Raw genomic sequence first — 22,772 nt, 5'->3', positions numbered from 1 at the left:
TTGAACAACTAGATCACATGACCAATATCATTGACAGTGTTTCTAATAACCACTACGATCACAACACATGGTCTTACTTAATATATCACCTTTAAAGCTTTGACTTTTTCACTATTCTTATCTCAAATCTACTTGCATATTATTCAGATACTCTTCTCATTAATTCAGACACAATCTATCATACAACTTATCCAACCACATTCCTTAAATACTAGATCAATGAAATTTTTAATGGCTAATATTCACCAATTGGTTATTTTTTGAAATTCGGGATTCAAAATTTTGCTAATAAGTTCAACTTTTAAGGTGATTCAAATCAACACATTTTTACAAATTTTTATTCTAGTGTCAATTAAATCGCCAAAGAATTTATTTAATTAATTTTTTTAACTCAAAGATTCGACACCATACAGTACATGATTGGATCAGATTCACCAACATTTTATAATTTATTGTACAAATCAAAATTAATTTGTCAATAATATATAATAATTATTACTTAGTTTAAGGCTATACCAACAATCTTTAGTTTCCACCATTTGTTTAAAATATAATCTAGTAACCTTCATTATATTCCATGAGGTAAATTGTACCTACAAGTTTAATGCTAATGGGAGTAGAATTTTCTTCTGAATTGTTGACCTCAATGAAAATCAATGGTCTAAAAGCAATTTTTGGCCCCATGAGTGTTACAAATTGTTGGTACATTTTATCTCACAAAATACAAAGAGGGCTATTAGATTATTTTAAATTAATGGTAGAAACTAAATAAATTAGAGTCTACTCATTAAACTCATTAATGATTTTCACCTTCAGACCTCTACCATTTTATAATTTTTTTTTTTTTAAATGAAAGGATGTGGAATAGTAATTAATGCATACACTTATTATTTTCCAATATTTGCCAATATTTTCTACCAAAAAATTTGATATAAAAAAATTCACCAATAAAATTAATATTTTTCATTATAAAAAAGGAACGATTCTCAAATGAAAATTATTATTTTTCTTTAAAAAAATTTAAATATTCACCAAGATTTTATATAATTTTTTGAAAGGAGGTTTCTTAAAGTTTTCATTGTATGAGATAGATCATTCAAAACTTAATTTAGGGTCAGTCAACAATAGAATAAACATTAATACACCAAATAATCGACTCGAACCAAAAATATTCAAATCGGTCCACTCCAAGAGAAAGAGGGTACCCAAATATATCACAATACATCCTTCCATGACATGTCCAATGTTCTAGACATGCCAACACATCCTCCATAGTCATTACCAAATGTAATGTATAGACATCAATGAGTTAACCAAAAAATATCTTTCAATTTAAAATATCTCACATAGATCTCCACATGCCCTGATGAGACCCATAACAACTCTCTAACTGATTCTCCAATGCATATATGGACTAAAGAACATGACCCAAACAAGATAGCTCAATTGGACACATCAAACTTATAACTCAACTTAATATCCGACATATAAATCAACAAACCTCTCTCGTGGAACAAAAAATCCACTAAAGAAACATACAAAGAATACTGAATGATGCATAAAATCATTTCCACTAAACCACAACATAATCTGGAACATATTTGGAGGCCACCAAATACTTTCTAGACTAGTCTAATAGATAGTCATATTGCTACAAAATAGAAATAACTATTCGAATCAAAATATTACAACCAATAATAAAATACCAAACTAAATTTGCAACAACGAAGAGCATATTCAGACTAGAATCCATATGGATATCTAAGTTTGACATCAATAACAACCATAAAATCTCATTCTTTCAACACCTAATGCTACTTGTGAAAGGTGCTTTAATAAAAAGGGCATACATTGATTCTCACCGCTCAATAACATATACCGAAGAGAACAACCTATTGTGCTAGGGAAACTAGCTTAAGTAAAAGAAATGCTCATTGCTAGATAAAACCCTATTTTGCAAGTAATCAATAAATATGAATATTCAAAACTTGTAGAAGCAAATTCTTGTCTAATGATCCATTAAAAATTTAGGTACTGATCAAAATCTTAAGGAAAATCATGAAAAATATGAGTTTCCCTTATAGGTTTTCACAAGTGATTTGAAAATCATTCTAAACTTGTACATTTGGAGATCCTATTTCAAAGATGTCAACTAAAAATTTGGCTAACATGTACATTGAGTATTATTATCATATAAAAGTATGAATTATTTTTTTCCTTTCAAATAAGAAAAGTATATAATACACTAATAAATGTTTTTCCAAGTGCTTGATAGAGTGACATGTCTTGAAAGTCTTGGTAGTCTTGTGTAATGGTGGATACATCAAAATTTCCATGATGATGATCTATAATAACATTAGTTACCTCTGAATAATAATCAAGAGCATGAACAATGTAATAGCTTGAATTTTTTAAAAAGTTTAAAGGATCCATCCTACCTACCACTAACCATCTCACAATGTAGAGATACAACAAAAGCTAGATATACATATAATTTTTTAGCTTAGATATGCTTATTAAATTAGTAAACAAGACCTAGAAGGAACATACAAATAATGGTGCAAGAGTTTGTTCAATTTGCCTCAAAAGATAAAGCTTTGGTTTCATGTCCATTTTAATAAGTAGATGGATAACATAAAGGCTACTAAAAATTGATATAATTTTTATGATTGTGTGGTCCATATTACACTCCACCATATTAAAATATGTAATTTAGTTATATAAGATTGATTAAATTGTACTTGATGGGTTCTCTTATTAGTGCCAACTGCTTAATGACTTCCAAAATAATAAAACATATTTTTTTACTAGAATTAATATATAACATAAAATCCAAAGAAAGAAAGAAGGTGGAAAAAAGAATCAAATACAAAATAGAACAAAAAAACAAAGAAAATATCTTAAGAACTTGATTTTCTATGTACGATGCACTTATCTATGATACAAGTCATATAAAATAACTAAACCCTCAACCAAACCTAAACAACCATTAAGCCAATGCCAAATAAGACAAGCCACTCCCACAAAAAAAGATTCTAGATATTAACGTTTAAAAACTTTAAAGATTTGTGTTTCCCTTATAATATCTAATAACATTTAGATATTAACATAATTCAGTGGTATATCCACTTTTATCAAAAAATAAATAAATAAATAAATATTTTTTAACTAAAATTAATATATAACATAAACCCAAAGAACGAAAGAAAGTGGAAAAAAGAATCAAATAAAAAATAGAACCAAAAACAAAGAAAATATCTTAAGAACTTGATTTGCTCTGTACGATGCATTTATCTATGAAAATGACTAAACACTCTACCAAACCTAAACAAGAAGCATTAAGCCGATGCCAAATAAGACAAGCCACCACCCCAAAAAAGAGGTTCGAGATATTAACGCTTAAAATCTTTAAAGATTTGTATTTCCCTTATGATATCTAATAACATTTAGATATTAACGATTAAAATCAAGTCATATTTCTGTGATATGGACGTATGTTTAAATACTCCAAAAAGAATTGTGTGGAACAAACGGAGGAGAAGAGTGGGTGTGGAAGCTATATAAGCCGTATACATTATCATTACATACCCCTCTGTAGAGAATAGATCATCATCTGCAGTTTTCCTTGCTTAGATGACGAAGAACGGCATTTACGTGTTTGTGCTGTTTTTGTTGCTCACGCCTCCTTTTGCTTTTCCTCATGTGTATGGTAATATCAATCATATTTATCCTCCTCTTCTGAAATTGTTTTATTTTTTGATATCATGTGGAGAACTAACTGATTTGTAATATGGTGATGATTATCAGATTGTGATAACCAACACCACGCCGGGTATTGGGGATACGCGACTAATGAATTTAATGGGGGATGCGTGGCATGGAGGAAAGGAGAGTGCAACGCCATATGTATAAATGTAGAACATATGGGTTTTGGAGAGTGCGACTGGGATCCTGATAGTACGTTCGCATCATTGGTTTGTTTTTGCTATTCAAAATGTCCTAGCTAAGATGTTCATTTATTCTACCAAGTTTCTGTGCTTCTTCTGTGGTGGGAAACCGCAGAGCGAATAACCATTGCTCTTGTAAGCATGATGAATAAATATTAAATAATAACATAAGTTTACTAAAATAATAATGCGTAATTTTTTTTATTATTATATAAGTAGAGAAAGTATCGTAATTATGTAAATTGCATGTTAACAATTTGAATGTTTTCAATTATATAAATAAATGAGAATGTGAAGTGTTACGTATTAACTTAATGTTTGAATAATTTTAAAAATATAATTTTTTTTTAAAATAGTAAACTTAAATATCATAATTATATTCAAATTTTAATTTTAACTTTAAAATTAAAGTTAATAAATTATTATGTTTTAATTAATAATTATCAATTTAATATGAATTTATGTTGTGTTTTTCATTATTTGTATCTATTGTGTGGATAATAATTTTATTGTGTGAATATTCATTATGGATAAACATGAATAAATAATATTTAAATGAGAGCTATTGGATTTTCACAAACCATTCAAATATTTTATTCAGTGTTTGGATTAGATTATGTGAGAATTTTTAACCATCGATGTTTCAAATCACACCCTGAGATCCATCATCAAGATGCAAGAGGGCTCAAGTAGTTGTAAGATAGATAGTTGTAGACCAAGGCTTCAATATAAAGAAAAGGTGATCGGAGAGAAGAGGGGGTGAGCATGAGGACCAAGGGAAACAAAAGGCCAATAAATAACAAAAGCAAAACCCCTAATATATAAAAATAAAGACCAATATAATGCCCTACTCACTTATTCTTATAATAAACCTACAACAAAATAGAATAAAGGAGGAAGTAATGAAGAACACAAAACAAAAATAAATATAAATATCTATACAACAATATCTAATCCATCATTGGTATGATCGCCCAGTCCTTCCTAAACTCTATCCTATTGTTGGCTATTTTCTTATGAAATACTTTACCTTAGAGGGTCGATACACCACTATGCGTGACTACCGTTTCCCTATCGTTAATGGCATAAGCCATGGTGAAAGAATTAACTTGTCATACTACCTTTTCACTTCACTACTTGCCAGCATTTTGAAGGGTGCAAACCCACCGCTTAACCAAGGGCTAATTTATGCCCTATATAAGTACATGTTTGACCACTACCCCCACAAAAGCAAGTTGCTAGCCCTCCCTAGGGATTCTGAGTAAAGAAATGAGGTCCAACACTCTTCTGTTAGAATTGAGCTCATATAAACTAACCCTTTGTTTTCTAGTGAAAACACCCCTGTTATCAGTTTCAAAAGAAAAAATCCCTCTATTGAGCTGGAAGCTGAAGCCCTAGAAGTTTCCATGCTCAAGACTAATCCTAAAAAAAGAATAAGCGGAACCCTGAAACACAACTTGACTATGGCTAGAAACGTGAAAAAGACTGGTAAGAAAAAAATTACAATTGACCTTGACCTAAATGATTCCAAGATGGAAAAAGATGACATGCATGGAAATGAGAAGCAAGAAGGTAGTTCTAGTGAAAGAAGGTCAGCTTGTCTTCTTAACAAAGACAACAGAGAGAAAATTGAAACAAAGAAGGAGTCCCTTGATCAGATGGAGGTTTTTACCCTTGATGATGATGATGATGATGATGATGATGACTTCTCTAGTGAGTGCTCGATGGATTTAGAATTTGATAACGAAGTGGAGGAAAAAGGGGATGATATTAAGGAGGATTCAGAGGACTTGAATGAGGGAAAAGGAGGATAAGGAGGATTCAAAACAAAAATCCTTGCCTCGAAATACTTTTGAGGATGAGGAAATGGTGCCTTGTCCTCAATTCTCTCCTATAGACAAACAAAATTTTACTGTAAAAAAATAGAAAAATGAGATAACTGACCTCTATATTAGGGTCATGAACTTGGAAGAAAAGGTGGAGGAATATAGGAAGGGATATCAACATATGCGAGAGAGCTTGAATTCGCTATGTCCCATTATTGACAGAGTCATGAGGAAAGAGGCAATGGGGTTCATCTCGCAATAGAGTAGGATGAAGAAGAAATAAAAAATGCTGAAAAATGATGACAACTTGCAAGAAGTAGAGTAGATAGAGCACACACATTACCCTGATATCTTGGAGGAGTAGATGCAATGAATTGTGCAACACTGGATTCTCATTAAGGATGACTAAGATGCGACTAGGTTGGTTCCTTTTCTTGATAGGGTTTATTTCAAAAGTTGCTAGTGTTAGTTTTAATATGGACTTGTGGTTAAATAAGCCTATGAGCATTATGTTAGAAGTTTTAATCTAGTTTAAGTACTCTGAAACTATTATGCACTCTTTTCAATTATATTTTTATAGTGTTATTATGAATAGTAAGAGGCTTCATAGGGTTATAATGTTTAGCTATGTGGGAATGCTTGTTTTTTATTACTTTTGATAGTTATTTCAGTGCTTTATGTATGCTTGGCTATCTGATGCTAGTGGCAATTTGTCTTCTCTCTATTTTTTCTATTTTGTCAGGGTTAAAGGGCCCTCCCTTTCCAAAGTAATAAAAAACAATATCTAATCAACTATCTTATATTAAAAAACAAGAATACAAAGACAATTCAAAACTCTCTCTCTCTCTCTCTCTCTCTCTCTCTCTCTCTCTCTCTCTCTCTCTCTCTCTCTCTCTCTCTCTCTCTCTCTCTCTCTCTCTCACACACACACACACACACACACACACACACATATAATGTATGTATGTATATATATATGTATATATGTATATATATGTATGTATGTATGTATATACATATGTATATATATACATATACAAATGCATGTACATGTACATGTACATATACATATACAAATACATATGGGTATATATATATATGTGTGTGTGTGTGTGTGTGTGTGTGTGTGTGTGTGTGTGTGTGTGTGTACACACACACACACACACACACACACACACACACACACACACACCACACATACATCCATAAACATAGATATTGTAATGCTGCCCAAAAATTATCAAGCAAAACACAACCAATTTTTTTTCCCTATTATTATATATAGGTTGTATAGGGGAATAGATGAGGTGGGGAATTTCTTTATGCACATAAGGGTGGCTAATGGGACTGATATGGGAAGGTCAAAAATCCATTTCCCCCTATGAAATTTCTATGAGGTATCTTTCTTTTGGAGGCTAACCCCCTTATACAAATGAAAGGAAGATACAAGGAAACACATGGAGAGGTCCTTAGAGAAGGGCCTTGAGACTATCTTTCCTTATGATTATGATACTAATGGTTATTCATCCTCATAAGCCCCATTGTGTAAGAATGTGTTGTAAGTAATATATGGCTGAATTGTGATGTTTATTGTGATTATAAGTAAATGTGGAGTGGATTAATTGTGTACTATGAGGTAAAAATGGTAAAAAGTGGATGGTTTTAATTTACTTGAGATATGATTTGATATGAGAAATATGATGCTTTGAAAGGGCACTAACATCATGAGTTATGTTTATAATACAATGAGAGGGTAATGCATAAGAAAAAGTTGTAAGGTCTTTTGATACCCAATTGTGTAAGATAGATGGTTTCCTTTTTAATTGAAAATTTGTATAGATGATGCAAACACTATGTGTAGTATGAATATAATGGATACTTGATTTATGCTACAAGTTTTGTTAAATAGATTTATTAATGAATAAATAATGAAAGGAATGTCTCTTATATGTATAAATGGATATATTTTTTAAGTTTCTCATAAAAAATGATTAGTGATTGGAATATGAATGAATTTGTCTTATAGTATGAATTATACTCTTAAACTATAGTGACTTCTAGGAGGAAGTCAAAGATAAGGGGAGGGGGATGTAACACCCCACGTCACATATAACTAATTGAAACCCAAACTGTTACATGCTTTCTTCAATATATGGTTAGATGTATTAGAGGATTATAAATGAGATGATTGAATGAAAATACTCTTGGTATGTTATAGTAAAAATAATGATAAATTGATAGAAAATAATATGAATAATTATTGTGGTCTAACTATGTTTTTGAATGTGTTTGCTATGTGCAGGAAAGTAACAAGGACTAGGGGGGAGAAATACTTAATTCAAATAAATTTCCTTTATAAGAAGTTATAATTTTAACTAATTGTTAACTTACAAGGAAATGACATTCTATTATTTGGTATAGATGTGTTTATGAGATTAATTTATGGTGGGTCCTTAATGAGAGTTTTTGGGTCAATTATAATGTTTGAACTACACAAATAGACCTCCAAGGTCCATACCCTTGAGGTGGGGACCTATTAGTCATCCAATAAAGGCCCTATTACTTTGTTTTAATCTCCAAAAGTCCTCATTAAGATGAGTGACGAATTTGAAGGATAGATGAGTTGAGAGTACCAATCCCATCCGCCATGCCTCATTTATGAGGCAAGACTTGGGGGAGTGGGGTGTCCTAATATTTGTCCCCTCTTAAATAAAGAAAAGACCTCATGGAGGAGAGGATGGGAATGTGACATGTGTCACCTTCCCATCCAATTCTTCCAACTTAATCTCTCTTATATTGAGTTGGTGAAGGCAGAATGGGTTGTCACCCACTTCTCCAATTTGGAGAACTCTTGCAGGATTTTAAGAAAGAGGATAGATTGGAGGGAAGAAAAGAGTCCATCCTTGGAGAGATGGGGGACAAAATGCACAGGTTTAGAGACATAAGTTCTCCATTTCATCTAATCCATTTTGTTATTGTTACAATTTTGAGATGTAGTTGCAAATTCTAGTATGTAGTGTTTATGTGAAGAAAATTATTAGAGTTATGTAAGGGTTTTAGTTAATTAGAGTAATTTAAGGAGTGTGTGAGACCCCAATATCTTGGGTCTAAATTAATCTTCTTGTTCGGGGGTATGGCTAGAGCTTACGAGGCTCCGTGATGCCATTATGGTTGGGAGGAGACAAAACCTTGTTTTTGTGTTTTCCCATTATCATGTATGAATGCAATATCTTTCAAAGTGTTTAGTTAAAGAAAAAAAATATTGTGTAATGAAAGAGCAAGAATTTGTGAATTCTTTTCCACAAGAATAAATATAATGAAAATATGGCTATGTGTAAAATGATAGATCATGATATATTTATTTATGTTTTAGAATGAGGATTGCAATATATATTCAAGAGCAAGTGTTCTCTTTTAGTCACCATCCATTTCACACTTGCATCTTTAGAAACAAAAATTAGAAATTCTATAAGTTTATTAAGTTCTTTCATGTATAAATGTTATTTGTATATTTGAGAATGGAGAAAGAAATGTAACCTATATGGTAACTAATATAGTTAAGGATAAGACATATCAATTCCAAGTTTGAGGATAAGTTTGTCCGTTTAATACATGTAACTGATTTAAATCACTCCGTTTCTCTCTTTTATAAGATAGATATGTTAAGTTTGAGTAGTAGAGGTTGAAGTAAAGCTTGATGTATATAAATTTCATGAATGAAGTTAAATGCCTTGTTGATGTAAAATAAATACCAGCTGATTAATTCCTGATTTCATCTATTACAATAATAAGATGAGAGTGTGTTAGAGGAATACTGATGGAGTCAAATTTAATTATGATTTAAATCACTTGATAAGATTCCATAAATTTATTTTAGAAATGCAAAATGATAATTTACTCTCTATTTTAATATTGAGCAAAGTTTGACTGTCATAACTTTATGTCTTAAAATAAAATAAAATGAAAAGCTGGGAAAGCAAAATAGGCCTGCACGATTTTATTCTCAAAACGATGGGCAACTATATGAAACACCATAGTTTGTTGATCAAAATACAAGCAATTAAAATGACATAGTTGTTTACCGTGCATTGCGTATATGTACCAACAAAAGATAGAAGATAGGCAAGAAATAAATAACCACAATCTAAACATGTAAGTAAATGACAAGAGAAGTCATCCCGTCTGGTGATATAGCAGAGATTTTCCCTTAGATGCTTTAGTTAAATCAACTAATAATTAAACATAAGGGTTGTCAAACAACTCTCAATGCTAAGAAGCATTATTTTGATTTCGCATAGTACTACCAGATAAGTTCACCTCCAATCATGGCTTTCTATTAGATAAAAAAAATTAGGAAAAACTCTGACTCGGGTACTTAAAAAAACAACACCTTGTAGGACGCAAAATGTTACTGGTTTGCAAGGATACATAACCCACATCGTATTTCTTGTGCTGAAAGAACCACAAATGTTTTCCGAATGCAAAATGAGTCAAAAATAACTTATGAATACAAAAACTGGCAAGAGTAGGCCATTCAAAGTGTCTGCCATTGCACCTTACTCTGCCCTCTTTAGACACAGATAAAATGATTTAGTTTGAACTGCAAAGAGTGTCTATGCCATACTTGCCATCTCCCATTGTCGCCTGATACAACAAGCCTGTTATGCAGTCATGTTACAATTAGGTAGCTTATTAAGCAATGCAAGTATATCACAGATTTGCAAACCCCTTTTCTGATTGTTGTTCTTGCACTTCAAGTTAGTGTAGCTGGGTGGAACTCAAAGAATTTAAATAAATAAATAAACAGAGTTGTTTGAAAAATAAAACAGAAGATCTCTTTTTGCAACAAAATTTATGGTCGCTGTCAATGCCTGGATATTTATTTTTATTTACACCCCCCCATACTGTGTTAGATCTCCTCCTATGCAGGACTGCATGAAGAAATAGGTAGTAAGTGTGGCGTAAATGAAATATTGTTTCCAATACCTTGTCAGTAAAGGATAATATAACCTTATGGGTGAGAAGACGCTTTTGGTGTGATATTAGTGGTCTTAGATATGTCCATGGCAATGAATGAATGAATGAGTTTTAATGATGTCCACGAGACCATTAGTCTATGGGACCAAGAGTAGCATCATTAACCATTTTCAAGTTATTTTCTTGTTAACCTTTCTGTTGTGGATCTTGATCAATAAGCCAGCAGTCTTGTGAAGTTTTGCCTCTTCAAATATCTCTTTTAGACTAGACCCCTTCAAAATTTAATCATACTATATACGAATATTGTCATAGGCCGCACAATCAAAGATGAAGTGCCATTAAGTTTTGACTGCCCCTTTATTGCAAAAAAGACAAATTCTTTCATCCCAACCTCCTTTGGAACCATCCATCTACCTGTCATGCATCTTAGATGATGGGACCCAGTTCTGATCTAAGCAACAAGCAATTTAGCCTTTCCTTTAATTGGCACCCTCAGATAGTCTGTATCCCCATATTCACCCAACTGGTTAAACTCTTTGATATAATGAACTCTTTTTCGGCCAACCTGCTTTGTCCACATGACGGTTCTAAATTTTTCAAACATGAACTTTTTAATCCCCTCATTGTTATTTGGACAATCTTTCAAATTGATGTCCCACTTGCTGGTCCATTTAATATTTTGCTTCTTCCAAGTTTTCTTCATCCGTTTTAACTCCTCTTCAACCACCATTTTGGGCCAACGATGCTCATCCATGTTTTTAACTTTTTTTAAATAACTCATCAAGCAAACTATAGCTGAGGCCTCTAAGGGAAACATCCCTACTTCAACAAGAAGAATCTCATAGGGAACTGTTGACTTGATCTTGAGATTGTTGTGATTAAGTGATTTTGGATTCTTTCAAGTTCTCTCCATTTGTGGTTTGACATGGTACTTTCCCAAATTTCACAACCATAAAGAACAACTGGAGTAACTAGCAAACCGAAGAGAGTTTTCATAGTTTTCCAATCGCATAATTCCACTTTCCTACATTTATTTTGCAGGAGGTATGAGGCCTTCCAAGCTCCCTAAATATTTTTTTATCTACAAGTCTCCCACTTGAGACTATTCTGGAAGTTGATTCCCAAGTATTTGTATTCATCTACTATTTCCAAAGGGTAGCCTGCAAACATGAAATAGTTTCGTTGTTTCTTTCTTTTAAGAGAAAAGATCATTACTTTCATCTTGCCGGTATTAACTTGCATTCCAACCTCTAGAAAAAAAAATATTCATGTGCCTTCAAATGGTCCTTCAGATACCTGGCAGTTTTAGCAACTAGGATGAGATCATCCACACAAAGAAGCAACTTCACAACAAACCCTGCAAGTTGGTTGCCTTCCCCAAAAGACTTGTTTAGCCACTCTTCATGTTTACCAATATATAGGCCAAATAAGTTTGGGGAAAGAGGACAACCCTATTTAACTCCAATATTAGGGCTAAAGCATTCAAACATTCCTTCCTTTGTTTTGATTTTAGCTCTAACTTGATCATAAAGTTTATGCATAGCAACTCTAAGCTCATTAGGAATATCAAGTTCCTCCATTCTTCTCCACAGTTTGTCCCTAGGAATAGTGTCAAAGGCCTTGTTGAAATCAACAAAGCAACAAAAAGCCTCCTTCGTCCGAGAGTCCCAGACTTTTTCAATAAAGTGTCTAAGAGTAATGCAATGGTCAATGGTGGAATGCTTTGGTCTAAAACCTGCTAGCCATTTTTCTCTTTTTCCCTATTTTTCTGCCCAATTGTTGATTCTACGTTCAATCATGCTCCTGAAAAGTTTTCCAAGAAGTGGATTCATCATAATTGTATGATAATTAGAAGGATTTTTAATGTCTCCAGTTTTGTGTAGAGGTATCACCACACTTGTTTTTCATTCAGCCAGGAAGCTTCATTGAGTGACTTTGTTAAAAATATTCTTGATTTGAGGAGCAAGGAGCTCTATTCCTCATTTTAAAAATTCAGCCTTCAGCCCATCAATGTCTTGTGCCTTACCACTTGTCAAGTTCCTAATACCATGCTTGACATCTTCTTCTGAGTAGATCTCTTTTGACTCACTTATTATAGGAGGCTTGTCTCTATCATGAGAACACTCATAGAAGAGCTTAGCATAGTCTAACCAATGAGCATCGGTGATGTTGTTTTCTACTTGTTTTCTCTCTTTCTTTAACTCCCTCCAAAAGCCTTTGGGATTGTGCTTACCAAACAAAATTAACTCCTTCCTTCTAGCCATCACATAGTTTTCTTTTTTTAGTTTTATCAAATTCTTATACATTAGTTTGCTTTCTTTGCTTGATTCATTATCTTTGAAATATTTTCTTTCCACCTTGCACTCTTTATCAAACCAAGGATTAGTGGGAAAAGAGTTTAAAACCCCCTTCTTAGGCAGGGATATTTCACACCTCTTTAGTGTTTTATGAATTATTGAGATAAATTTATTGATGTTGATGTATTCCTTTGAGTTAAATTGCTCTTTGTGATTCAAAGTTGTTGTTTAAGAGATGCAATCAACCCAACTTGTTGGTTGTTAGTATGGATTGAAAACTTAATAACAAGAGGCAAATGGTTTGAATTCACCTTAATAAGGAAAACCCTAATATTAAACTACAACAACCTGTGAATAGAGCATTGAGAGCAAAGAACATAATCCACCACACTTTGCCCATTCTAAGTTTTGCAAGTAATACCTCTGGATTTTGGCCAATGTTTCTTACCATTGCAAATAACCATACACTGTAGACTACATAGACCCAATATCTCCACCCCAAAATGAGAGACAAAGACCCAATAGCAAGAAAGTTTAGCATAGGTACTACGAACTAGTACATTTCTATTACCATGGGATTCAAATAATGATATTAAATATTAGTAGGTTGAGAGCATTAAAATAAAATAAAAGTGAAACAAAAAAATTTAAAAGTATGGAAGATTTTTTAGGACCCTTCAATCTTCTAGGATCCCCCCCTATCACCTATCATACCCCAATCTATCAGAGAAGTTATTGTAGAACCCACCTTCCTTTATTATCGTCAGCAGGATACCATAGCTAAGCCTTCATAATAGAAAACTGATAACTCAATGATAAATGAATAGTACCAAACCGGTACTGAGAGGGGGGTGTGAATCAGTACAAACAAAAACACATTGTCGAACCGGTTTGTCTGCAAACACTGTGCATTGACAGACAAATAGTAACACCAGTCCTTAAATAGAGTACAACCGGCAAAATCTAGAATAACTGAGACAAGCATAAACCAGTTGACACTTTTCTTCTCATACAATCTAACACTTCATTTCCATTTCACCCTAATGCATGAACAAGTAATCTACCATCAAAGATACATATAAGCAACTAGATCAACATGATTCACCGCTTGACAAAAAACAAAATAGCATCACATGAAGAAGACATCACACATGACATACATATTTTTCACATGGAAACCCAACTGGAAAAAACCACGGTGGGGATAAATACCCACAAGCTTGTTTTTGAAATCTTTAGAAGTTTGCTCTATTAGGAGCCTTGTTTGGTTAAAGAGTGATACAATAGGTTCTGTTAGGAACCGATCCTATTATGGATCACCTCATTAACGGATGGCTAGAATACCCAGTTAAGGGTTAAACCCTGTTAAAGGTTACCTTGTTAGAGGATTTCAAGAACTCAATGGTTTTGAGTCACCCTATTAAAGGATTTATAGCAAGTTGGTTAAAGCTACCCTGTTAAGGGATTTCTCAACTGTTGAAGTGGTTAGAGATCAACAGGTATTACAATGATCTCGTAACAACACTCAATGCCAATGCAAATCCGCTTAAGCTCCTCTTCACCTTCTGCACTTACACTCTACAGGTATCACTTCTCTCCTTTGGTCTGGCAAGAATCACATATCTCTTCTCTTGGATACACACAAACAACTTTTGCCAACAACCCTAGAAAGAATCATGAAATTGACCTTATAGGAAAATAGATAGGTCAGTAGCATAAAACCGAAACCCTAAACCTATTAGGTTAAGTAATTCAAACAGTTCAATCTTGACTATTGAGCACACTACATTAATCTCCATTGTTCATTTTCCACCAATTTCATGGTGGCTGATAACCCATCACATGTTATCAACATTTACAGACTTTGCACGTTCCCGAGGTAGATAGAAACAATCTCCTTCATGCAAGATCTTTCACGCACACAAGGCATACGTGGTAACACAATCGGTTCTTCGTTATCATGTTGACTCATCACAAAAAGTCACCGGTTGAGCCACACATGCTTGAAGCACTTCAACCGAAAACCCTGAAGTTGAGACTACCAACTGGTAGTCATACAACGCTTCCATGTGCCGGTTCCCATAACCATATGTCAGCTCAGCTTGAACAAGAACACCGCTTCACTTTGGCATAAATGCCAGTTCATAGTGTTATACCAGTTCTCTTCTCTTCATCATATTGACATCAATGACAACACACAATGTCATTATGTCCTCATACCGGTTCACATAATGCCAACAATCTCCCCCTTTGGCATTGATGGCAATATACAAAGATAACTCTCTGCTTCACATCTTCTCCCCATTGTCTGCAGATATCTTCTCCACTTCACATCTTCTCCCCCTTTGACAACAATGCCAAAGTGGAGGCACAAGCTTCCCTGTTCCATTATGTTGCTTCCCCTGAGGAGTAGCATCCTTCAACACATCAATCCAAAAAAAAATTTGACTATGCAATACCTGACTGATGTGGAGCATATGCTTTTAGTTTACCTCTTGAAGGGGCAAAACCCCTAATTCACCTCTTAAGTACATAAATGTAGCCTTCGGGAGAGGCTTGGTGAATATGTCTGCTAACTGCTCCTTATCGGAAACATGTTCTAGTGCAATCTCTTTGCTCTGAACCTTTTCCCTCAAGAAATGATACTTAAGCTCAAAGTGCTTGGTTCTAGAATGTAAAACCAGATTCTTGGAGATATTAATTGCACTAGTATTGTCACAAAATATACTTACCAGTTCAGATACAGGAAATTTGAAGCCATTTAATACATGCTTCATCCAAATTGTCTGAGTCTAGTTCAAGAAAGCTGCAACATACTCTGCTTCCACTATAGATTGAGAGATACAACTCTACTTCTTACTCATCCATGAGACCAGTCTACCACCAAGAAAGAATGCACCACCGATTGTTCTTTTTCAGTCATCTACATTACCTGCCCAATCAGCATTTGTGTATACTTTCAAGTTGAAATCCTTGCTATATGGATACCACAATCCATAATCAATAGTTCCCTTCAAATACCCAAGAATCCGCATGACTACAACCAAGTGGGATTCTCTTGGGCTTTTTTGGAACCTTGCAATAATGCCTACTACATGTGCAATATCTGGTCTGCTATGCACTACATAATGCAGCTTACCAATCATTGATCGGTATTCCTTCTCATCAACCAATGTTGAGTCATCCTCTTTGGATAGTTTACAACCGATCACCATTAGTGTACCAACTAGTTTTATATCTTCCATGTCAAAGGTCTTCAACAGCTCTTTGACATACTTGGATTGAGTGATAAAGATTCCATCTTTCATCTGCTAGATCTACAATCCAATGAAGAACTTAATCTCCCCTATGAGTGACATCTCAAACTCTTTCTTCATCTCATCTGCAAACTCATGACTCATCTTGTCATCTCCACCAAAGATAATGTCATCAACAAATACCTCATAGATCAAGATCTAATCTCCTTCAGACTTTAAATAGATATTGCTATCTTTACTTGTTCTCTCAAATCCAATCTTCACAAGATGGGAATGTAGACGTTCATACCAAGCTCTAGGTGCCTACTTTAGACCATATAGGGCTTTATGTAGCCTACATACCATGTCATTGTCTTCAGATAGGGAAAACCCATCTAGTTGCTCTATATACACCTCCTCTTCAAGTACACCATTTAGGAATGCAAATTTTACTTCCATTTGATATACTTTGAAACCTTTAAAAGTTGCATATGCAAGAAGCATACGAACTCCTTCCAATTTGGGTACAGGAAAAAAGGTTTCTCCATAGTCTTCTCCTTCTTCTTAGGCATATCCTTTGCACACCAAGTTGGCTTTATTCCTAATCACTGTGCCATCCTTATTCAACTTATTTTTGAAGACCCATTTGGTACCAATGACACTTTTATGCTTCGATCTAGGTACCAAAGACCATGTACTATTTTACTCTATCTGGTCAAGTTCCTCTTCCACTGCCTTGATCTAGTCTTCATCTTTATGTGCCTCTTTGAATGATTTAGGCTCAAATTCAGAGATCATACATGAGTTTTCTCTGACCTTTCTTCTTGTAAGGATTCCTGTATCCTTATCTCCTATGATATGCTTAGGATAATGATTCAACTTGACATACTGAGGAATGGTCTTGATGGATTCCTCTTGCTTTTCTTCTTCATCCTCATTTCCATCAGTATCAGCATCTACATCTGTCGATGTAGGAACACTATTACTGGTACTCGGTTGACTGACAACCGGTTCCCAGAAGGTTACAACCAGTTCATTTTCTGCTTACTTACTACCAATTTCCTTAGTTTTGTCAGAGGTTTCATCAACTCTTACATTGATGCTTTGCATGATTCTCTGAGTCCTATTATTGAAACACTTGAGAGCTTTTCTCTTGGTGGAATACCCTAGGAATATTCCCTCATCACATTTCACATCTAATTTTCTCTGGTGTTCACTCCTCTTGATGTAACATTTGCTACCAAATGCTCTAAAGTAGCTAACCATAGGTGTCTTACTGGTCCAATACTCATAAGGAGTTTTATCCTTACCTTTCTTGATGAGTACCCGGTTCATTATATAGGCTGTAGTGCTCACTGCTTCTCTCCAAAAGGTGTGGGCTACCTTTCCTTGAATCAACATAGTTCTAGTTGCTTCAACCATAGTCCGATTATTCCTCTTTGCTAGGCCATTCTGCTGTGGAGTTCGGGGGGCAGACAGTTGTCTATTGATGCCATGTTCTTCACAGTACTTGTTGAATTCACTGGAAGTGAATTCCCCTCCTTGATCAGTTCTCAGGCACTTGATCCTTTTACCACTTTCCTTCTCCACTAATGCTCTGAAAGCTTTGAACTTTACAAAAGCTTCAGACTTATCTTTCAAGAATGTGACCCACATCACTCTTGATCAGTCATAAGTGAGAATAATAAAGTACCTATCACCTTGCACACTCCTAGTTTTCATAGGACCACACAAATCAATATGCACAAGATCAAGCAAATTGTCAGCAGTGAAAGATTTACCTTTGAAGGTTGAGGAAGACATTTTCTCCAATTGACATTCTCTGCACAAGGTATTATCTGGTTTGCTTAGCAACAACAACCCTCTAAGTGTCGTGATCTTACTAGCCTTTACAATGTTATCAAAGTTTACATGGCAAAGTCTCCTATGCCATATCTAGCTATCATCAAATTTAACCATAATACATGTACATATATTTGCATTCAGCTGAAACAAGTTACCTTTGTCTCCATGCCAGTGGCCACCAATTCACCATTCTTTCCTTTGATTCTGCACACTCTAGTCTTGAATTCCAGAGTGAGACCACTGTCATTCAGCTGGGCAACACTCAGAAGGTTGTGTCTGAGACCATTAACCCAGTACACATTGTCAGCACTACTCTTTCCATTCAGAGAGATGGACCCTCTCCCTTTGAACATACATGATGCATCATTACCAAAGTGAACCACACCACCATCATACTCTTCCAAGGATAGAAACTTTCTCTAGTCACTAGTCATATGGTGAGAACAACCACTGTTAATGATCCACTCATTGGAATTATCAAATCGGGAGACAAGAGCCTTCTTGTCTAACACATCGTCCTTGACAGCAACAAACACAATATCTTCATTTTCTTCATCTTCTAATTCCTCATCTGTGACACCTTCATCAACTGCCACAAAATAGTTTCTCCGGTTTCCTCCTTTGAATTTCTTGAACCTTTCTGGTTTGTCCTTGTTGTCGTCATTAGGACAGTTTACAGCAATATGTCCTATCTAGTTACAAGAAAAGCATTTCAAAGGAAGCTTACCTCTATATTTCCTGATTCCTTTAGGAAGTTTCCTGGCAAGGAGAGCTTCAAATGCCATCAGAATCTTCTCATCATCCATTTCTCTACTCTGTCTTGGTTCACCACTAGTGCTAGCTTCTTTTCCTTTTCTGGATGGTACAACAGAAGCTTTAAAAGATGATTCAGTCTTTTGAACACTACTATCAAAACTATTTAGCTCATAGGCTGTCAACTTTGCAATGATGGAGTCTAGGGATACCATAGTCTTATCTATTGATCTCAGCTCCTAAATAGCAGCAACCCTTATTGCATAGATTGGTAATAAGGATCTCACGACTTTGCTTACCACAGTGGAATCTTCCATTTTACCACCTGCACTCTTGATATCTCCAACAATGCTTTTGATTCTTATTCCATACTATTGAATGGTCTCACCTTCAACCATCCACATGTCTTCAAACTTCCCTCTAAGACTTTCTCCCTTAGCTTGTTTTACATGCTCATCACCGTCATAGATATTTTCAAGAGTATCCCATACCTCTTGGGGATTTACCTTATCTTGGACATCAATAAACTCAATGTCAAATAAACTACTAATTAGGGCTTCCATGACTTGCCCATTCTCCTGAATCTCTCTCTTTTGGTCATCGGTGAGAGTACCAGTAGGGGCAACATAGGCATTCTCAACATAGCTCAAGTGTTTAGCACCCATTCTTTTGATGTATATCTTCATTCTGTCTTTCCATATACTGAAATTTTCTTTGTTAAACTTTGGACCTTCCCTCTTCATCACTAGACTGGGATATTTACCTCAAGCAGTTAAGCTTATAACATACAGGACCTAGAGGATGCTCTGATACCAATTGATAGCTCAATGATGAATGAATAGTACCAAACCGGTACTGAGAGGAGGGGGTGAATTAGTACAGACAAAAACACACTCTTGAACCAGTCCATGCATGCAACATCCAATAAAGAACATACCAATCGAAGAAGGGATCAAACCACCCAACCATGTGGAACCAAATAGGAACCACCCCCTATGCTAGGAGACAACATGGGGTTCCAACACTTACCCAAGACCTAGGTTGATACCTAATGACCATGGGACTCAACATAGAACATAATGAACTCAACCCAAAAATAATCACATGACAACATGCAACTAAAATCAACAATAAACCCTTCTCGATGCGTACAATAAATCATGGCATATGTACATGGTAACATGTAGGAATGGAGTATCATCACATGTCCTCATATAGAAGGTAATACATCCATGCTTACTACTCATGCTCCTACATGCTAGCCTCACAAATAAGGTAAATATGCACCCATAGTACACATGTATGATATCCTCACAAAGAAGAGCAATCCATACTCCTAATAGTCATACATTCTACCCTGACAAAAGAAGGGTGAAAACAATACCTTAACATATATGTGGAGCCATCTCAACCTATGCGAGTACAAGGGAGATTGACTTGCCATGTCATATGGCCCAATCAAATAGAATTATCTTATTAGGTGAAACCCAACCCAATCAATTAGTAAATATTATCATTGAATTACAAAAAGGAAACCTTCCATTGTTCCCTAGCAGTCTAGGTGCCTAGCAACCTAGCTCACATAACCTCGGTCATCACAAGGAAGCCCTCTCCCAATAATAATATTCCAAGCCATTGGGTGAGAAATAAAATGAAAACACAACACATGAAAGAATACTCACAAAAAGGCATTCAAGAACATATAACATCATTGAGCACATACTGCACATAGAGCATACATATGGATCATTACAAGGATAGGGCATTTACCAATGCCTCATAGGCATAGTACCAAAGTAAGAGCATGAAAAATTATAACATCATAAACTACTACAAATCCTCAACAACTATGTAGAAAACTTCCCACTAGAGCCATAGAAACAATCCTCAAACAACAAGGCAAGAACCCTTTGCTGGAGCAAACTTTAGCATAAGGAAACTCCTCCATAGTAGGGAATGATCCCACTTACCAAAGAACAAAATACAACATGAAACATCATAAAACATCATGAACCAATCAAAATTTCTCAACAAAGAGTTCACATGCCTCTGGGAACTCACACAATCCATACTAGGACTTTACAACACTAAAATTGAGCTTTCTAGGCCTTCTAGAGCATTTTAGCTCTCTTGGTATGCATAGTGGTGTAACTATTTTGTAGGGTGGTGTTTTTGGGATATTTAATACCATTTCTAGCTCATTGGTAAGCATTTGTAGTCCATTGGTTAGCATTTTGGGTCCATAGGTCAACTTTCTCAATATGTAGCTGTGTGGGGGAAAAAGTGACACTAAGCAAACATGCCCTAATCTCACTTTCAACCACACACTTGTGGAATACGAAAGAGCCTAGACGTATCACACAATTGGCTACTTCTTCTTGTGGAAGAGAGAGCCATGGGCTACCTATTAGGATTTCTATTCCTTTGTTGCAATTGAAAGATGAAATGATGCAAGTGCAATCCCTAACCCCAAAGTGCAAGTATGAACTAATAAGAAGATTGCAGAATTGAACTTAAACAATGGAAAGCTGTAAATACAAGGATAAGAAAAGAATGTAAATGCATACCCGGTGTCAAAATCTGAGTGAAAATGTTCGGGACGGGGGCGCGGGCGCCACTGTCCTGATTCTGCCCCTGAAACTACTCTGGAAACTGCTGTTTTTGCACTCTGGAAAAGCTGTCAAAAATGCTAAAAATGTTGTCTGTCAGGAGGACCAGGGCGCCCAGCACCCCTGTCCCAGGGACCAGGGTGCCCAGCGCCCCTGTCCTGGCAGGACCAGGGCACTCCACGCCCCTATCCTAGTCTTCTGGGCTGAAACTTGGTGTGTTATTCTATCTCTATCTGCTTCTCCCGGATCTGCAACTTGCGGCGTCGTCTGAGTCTCGAAACCTGCACTTATATCTGAAAAGGTGTTTGGGCGGCTATATAGGGTTTTGCCTTAGTCAAACCCCCGCTTCAGTGATTTCCACCTCCACGAATAGCCAAGTTGTATTGTAAAATGTATTGTGTGTGCAGACCTAGTGTGTATGCAAGGTCCTAAAATGCAAGAAAGCAAACTAGAGCAACCTAGAAAGTAAACCCTAATTTCTTGTAAATGATAATGTAAATGCTCTAAATCAAGATGCAAAGTGATCTAAAGCATGAATAAGTGATATATTGAAGCTTATGCAAAGAAATGAAAACAACATGAAATCATACCCAACCCCCAAGGGAGGGGTACAAGCCAATCTTCAGTCGGTAATCTCCTATTGTTCTTCAATGTCTTCCAAGCCCTAAATGAATGAATGAAATTGATGAATGCTTGATAGATGGATGTTGAATGTTGTTGAAGTCTTCAAAGATCTGCTCTTTCGCTGCATATGAGGTCCTGGAAATAAAAAATCAGATCCTTTCTAATGAAGAAAGAGAGTTCTTATATATGAAACCCTAGGTCGTAAATTCATCTTTTGGCCGACCTAGAGATTGAATATCCTGCCAATTTCTTGGGGTTAAGCTTTATTTTATGATTGGATCGTGCTCCTAAAATTTCGGGAAAAATGTCCAAGACCATGTGCACTCCGGGTACCATGGTCCCGACAACTTTTCACCAAATTTTCAGGGTCATCGGATATGATGATTTTAGAGAGAATCCCGAAGTTACAGGTGATTTCAAGATGTTTTGACCCCCGAAACCAAGCCCCCAAGTTTGAAATAGGACCTAATTAGGGTTTTTGATTAAATGATGTATTGGAGGAATAAATTGAAAAGGGCACACTTTAATGAAAGGGCCCAACTTTATGATATGGGAGATGATAAAATAGAACCTTAGACCTAATTAATTTAATTAATTAAGTGCTAAAGGGGAAATGCAATGCAAAATGCAAAATGTGCCAAGGTGGGTGCTAAACTAG

General features: G+C 35.3%; 1 protein-coding gene across 1 annotated transcript; it reads left to right on the top strand.

Annotated features, from left to right (window-relative positions):
• Positions 1-3,633: 3,633 nt before the first annotated feature.
• On the top strand, positions 3,634-5,761 carry LOC131875877 (uncharacterized). Its single transcript, XM_059220582.1, has 3 exons — positions 3,634-3,709; positions 3,808-3,961; positions 5,278-5,761. Exons 1-3 carry the CDS (start codon positions 3,634-3,636, stop codon positions 5,759-5,761), a joined length of 714 nt encoding a protein of 237 aa, XP_059076565.1.
• The last annotated feature ends 17,011 nt before the right edge of the window (positions 5,762-22,772 follow it).

Source organism: Cryptomeria japonica, chromosome 5 (assembly GCF_030272615.1).
Source record: "Cryptomeria japonica chromosome 5, Sugi_1.0, whole genome shotgun sequence".
In the NCBI taxonomy this organism is placed as follows: domain Eukaryota; kingdom Viridiplantae; phylum Streptophyta; class Pinopsida; order Cupressales; family Cupressaceae; genus Cryptomeria; species Cryptomeria japonica.
The sequence above is the reverse complement of the archived record's forward strand: the minus strand, read 5'-3'. Positions and strand labels throughout refer to the sequence as shown.